The sequence below is a fragment of the Lutjanus erythropterus genome, chromosome 19 (assembly GCF_056507025.1).
Source record: "Lutjanus erythropterus isolate fLutEry1 chromosome 19, fLutEry1.hap2, whole genome shotgun sequence".
Taxonomy (NCBI): Eukaryota; Metazoa; Chordata; class Actinopteri; order Lutjaniformes; family Lutjanidae; genus Lutjanus; species Lutjanus erythropterus.
Window position 1 is genome coordinate 16098464 of NC_139335.1, and position 4495 is coordinate 16102958.

The window sequence follows — 4495 nt, forward strand, 5'->3', positions numbered from 1 at the left end:
CTGAAGCATATTTGGTGAACAGTAGATGGCAGCAACAACGACAGTGAGCCTTTCAGAGTCTCTGTGGTCAGGAATCCAGAAGAGGAAGAAAGAGGAGGAGGAAGAAAAAGAAGCAGAAGGTGTGTTTTTAAAAAAGGGTGTGTTTTCACTGTTGCCAGTGTCAGAGAAAACTTCAGGACTCAGTTTCCTGTGTTGTGAGCTGACGTTTGCTGAGAATCAAACCAGATTTACTCCCTTGATCAGGTCTGCACCTATGAACTTTGTTGTATGTTTTCAGAGATGTTTTGGAGTAATTTATGGTTCAGTAACAGCTGGGTTTCACAACAGCTGTCAGGTATTCAGCTAAAGGCGGGTTTTATGCTACAGTCAGTGTTACTAAGCTGAATCCTGTCCGTATCTAAAGCCGTAAATTGTTTCAATAACCTCAGTTGTGTGATTTTCTTCCTGTTTTCAGTCTGGTCAGATGTGTGGAGATGCAGCGCAGAAGCAACAGCAGAATGATAGAGTTTGAGCAGCTGAGGGAGAACTGGACAACCCTGCTGAACCGTGTCTATGATGACCCCAAGGTATAATGTGTCCTTTTTTTAGTCTTCATTTTGTATGAATCTCTTGGTCCATGTTTCTTTTTAAACAAATAATTGAGCCAACAACTGTATAAATGAATCTGTTCTGGTTATTAAGGTAGTCATAAGTAAACTGTTATTACCACATTTAAATAAGTATTAATAATCTGTAGGGATGTAATGACACCAAGAACTCAAGGTATGATAATACCAAAATGCACATGACATGGCATTTTTCTAGATATAAAAAGACAAAGAAAATAATGGTTTGAGGCTTTATTAAATTATAAATCTGATGTATCACATTTTTGTTTGTATAAAATTAGTGTTTCCTTTTAAGTTAAAGTTATTTTCTTCATGTTTAAGTATCTATCATTTCCAAGGTTCAAAACAAAGCTAAAAGTAAAACACCATCTTAGTTCTATTCTGTCTCTTATTGTTATCCAATTCAAACCTCTACACTGAGAAAATGCTACAATAAAAGACAAATGAACACTGCTTTGAATAAGCCAAAAATTAAACTGCAGCCAGTTGGAAGGTCTATTTCTAACGTAATTTAACCACCTCAAAGTGAAAAATAAAACCTTAGTTTAGACTTGAATTAAACTCATTGATCAACAGGATCATAAAATTAGAATTATTCTCCTCAGTTTTTGATTTGCTTGGCATACCTTAACCATCTGAAAATGATGGTGGATCATCTGATATTAACTTTACCATCTTTTGAAGGCTGTTGTGGGCTCAGTTTAAGTTAGCACAAAGTCATCATATGATGGTTTAACGCTGGTTACTCTTATAAACTTAGAATCAACTTACTTGTTACTTAATTAAACTACTTGAGGGCTGTGGGTAAAGCGCATGGAAACTTCATCTGTGCTTCATCTGTGTAACTGGGTCCACTTTAATGTCCAATCCAAAAGTGGGATATATTCTCTTCCCCTGCTATGCTGCATCATAAGTAAGAAAGTTTTTAATTGGACAAAAATTTATTATACATTCCCAAGTCCGGGATGAGTTTTTAATCATTTTCCAGGAAAAGACAAACTATGAAATAACATTAAAAAATAACTAAGAATATCTACAAAACAACTTCTTGTCATTTTTGGTCCAGATACTGGTGCATATGTGACGTATAGTACAATACACATGTGATTAAGCTTTGGTAGGTAATGTTAATAGATATGTCATATGACATTGTAGCTATGATGTCCCTCGTTGGGGTCGTGGATTATCTGTCCTACTTTTCCTCCACTGTCAGAAGGACAGTGTGTTTTTGACACTGGCTGCTGCCTCATGTCTTTATCTTTATCTCTTTCGCAGGTATCACAGCTGATGAATTCAAGAGTCGGGCAGTACCTCAGCAGCCACCCCGTCATAGCTCTGACAGTGATGCTGTTCAGTGCCATGGCTGCGCTGCCCGTTGGACTTTTCCTCACTTTTGCTCTTGTGACCATTATCATGTCTGCAGTGGGTTTTGTTTTCTTTGAGAGTAGGTGTAAACATCTAAAACTACCTATTTTTCTTGCCGTATCATGACTTTTTGCAGCCGCCAACCTGTTCTCTCTGTCTGTGCCTGTCAGTGTTTCTGTTGTTCGTAGGAGGGTTGACTCTGCTGTGTGTGCTCTCTGGCATCGCCCTCTTCTCTGTCGTGGTTTCATTCATCTTTAATGTGTTTTATATCACCGTCTCCAACATCCTCAAAGGCTATTACCCACATCTGACAAAGGTAATGTACTGTAGAAGACTTATTTTATTGTATCCCCAAAGTGTTGAGCACACTTTGCCTTTTGTGTGATATATAACCATTTTAGAGGAGAGGATGACTGTACACTAAACTCTCTTAGTCACTAGAGTTAAGTTTCAGGTGCAGCCTTCAGGATATATACACCACCTGATGACAATCTATAATCAATAATATGATATCATTGATAGAGTTAAAAGTACTGTGTATTTAAGGCTTCACCTGCCACTTATCTTGTAATCAGCCTCTTATCTAAATTGACAATATACAGAGGTTGGGCCAAGTCACAAGTCTTAAGTCTTGGCACTCAAGGCTCAAGTCAAGACAGTCCTAAACAATTCATGATGTGCTCTTCACCAAATGTAATGCCATTATAACAAACATTACAGTATTACAACAAAGCCTCCACTTACCATCCTTTTTGCAATATCAAATTAGGTTGGAAGTAGTTGTGTCTGCGTCTGTAATTTTCCTCACCTACACGTTTTTGTATAATGCCATTTGTTTTTTGTTGACTGCCATGTAGTTTTGTACGTCAACCAAATTATCTTTGGTATGATTTTATCAACTGGAGCTCAGTGACATAATGTTAATTAATGGTTCTCTGCTGTAACTCGATTGAATGCTATTGCATTGATTCAAACTAGCTACACACAGAATTGGACTTCGGCTGATATTTTCCATAGCATTTTGGCCAAATGCCAATACCGATATATGCACATATCTTCATTATCTAGTCTCAAGGTGACTTTTCAAATTGAAATGCATTGCTTTTCCGTAATGTACTTATTTACTGGGCAAAATAAAAGAAAACTACTACTGGCAGTTTTTTTTTTCTCTTTGTTCTTCTCTGGTTCGTCACGCTGATCAGGATTACAGCTGTTAAGATGGACATTTACATTTGTAGTGTTGAAGGACTGTGATTTGACTCCTCCTCACATGACTGACACTGACCGATCACTGCATGCAATGACTTTGACCTCCACACCGCAGACACTCGTGTCACATGCATATAATTAAACTGCCATCTTAATGGCAGAAATATTGGCATTTCAGGTCTGTGTTTCAAGTTTTACCTGCCGATACCAATAATGTGACAATAATATCGTGCATCCGTTGTTCAACGACAGTTTAATGGGGAATTAAACTGCCGATTTGTTGTGCATTAATAGTGTTAACGACAGTTGATGAAGTTGAATTAATTTTTGAGTACGCCTCTGGTAATACACATATTCATATTAAAATCTGTGCCATTGTTTTCCACATTGTGTTGATTTTCTTCTCTTCTCTGTTGTCCTTTATTTCTACCATCAGGCGAAAGTCCAGGGGAAGGAGAGTGACTGTGAAACTTCAAAGCTGGAGGAAATGCAGTAGCTCGATTCTTCTTCTCTCTTGTTTGCTTTGATGTGGGAGAGCTTAAATTCTCTGAGTGTACTGGGGCCTTAAATCAGCACTACTGAAGCTTGACTTTGAATGTACTATATGGTAGCTTGAGTCAGGGGTTTGCAGATGTAACACATTTCAAGCACAAAGACTCACTGATTGTTACTGTATCTTTTATATATGATGCAATAAGTGTAAAATGTCTACAACAGACAAATACTGAACTGAGCTTATTTTTGTATAATTGGTACATATTATAAAAATGCACTTACCTTGAAATGGCGGCTCATTTCAAATAGTAGTGGAGTAAAAATGCTGACTCATGTACTTTATCCAAAAAAGCCATGCACTATTCCAGTGTGTATTCTGGTTTTCAGTCTGAAAATGTCGGCGATCTGCGTGCCGTGCATGTCTGCAGATACCTGATGCCAAAAACAACAAAAAATGCACTATATAACAACTGTTACATATTTATGTTTGTTGTTACCTTAAAAGAGTACAATGTTGCACATGTGCTTTATAGATGTGAATAAATGCTCATCAGGATTCACGTTTGTGCTGTTTGTCTTCTGTACGAACAGAGATGGAGAAATGAAATAAAATATAATGAATCCCAAACAGACACTCTGTTTTCTTTTTATCATTTCGCTGCTTAGCTTTTTAGCAGGATTAGTTTAGCTGTTTTTATTCTCCATAAATGGATTATTTATGTAGGATAACAAAGTAATTTACCAAGAGGCTGGTTCAGTGAAAATGGTATATTTATCAATTTATTTAACAGTTATGGGACTTAAGTCAAGGCTAGTTG

General features: G+C 37.1%; 1 protein-coding gene across 1 annotated transcript; it reads left to right on the forward strand.

Annotated features, from left to right (window-relative positions):
• The first annotated feature begins 431 nt into the window (after positions 1–431).
• LOC146309542 (lipid droplet assembly factor 1-like) lies at positions 432–4233 on the forward strand. Its single transcript, XM_084744307.1, has 4 exons — positions 432–566; positions 1884–2052; positions 2144–2289; positions 3619–4233. The coding sequence occupies exons 1-4, from the start codon at positions 474–476 to the stop codon at positions 3676–3678; spliced, it is 468 nt and encodes a 155-aa protein (XP_084600433.1). The 5' UTR covers positions 432–473; the 3' UTR covers positions 3679–4233.
• Positions 4234–4495: the final 262 nt, after the last annotated feature.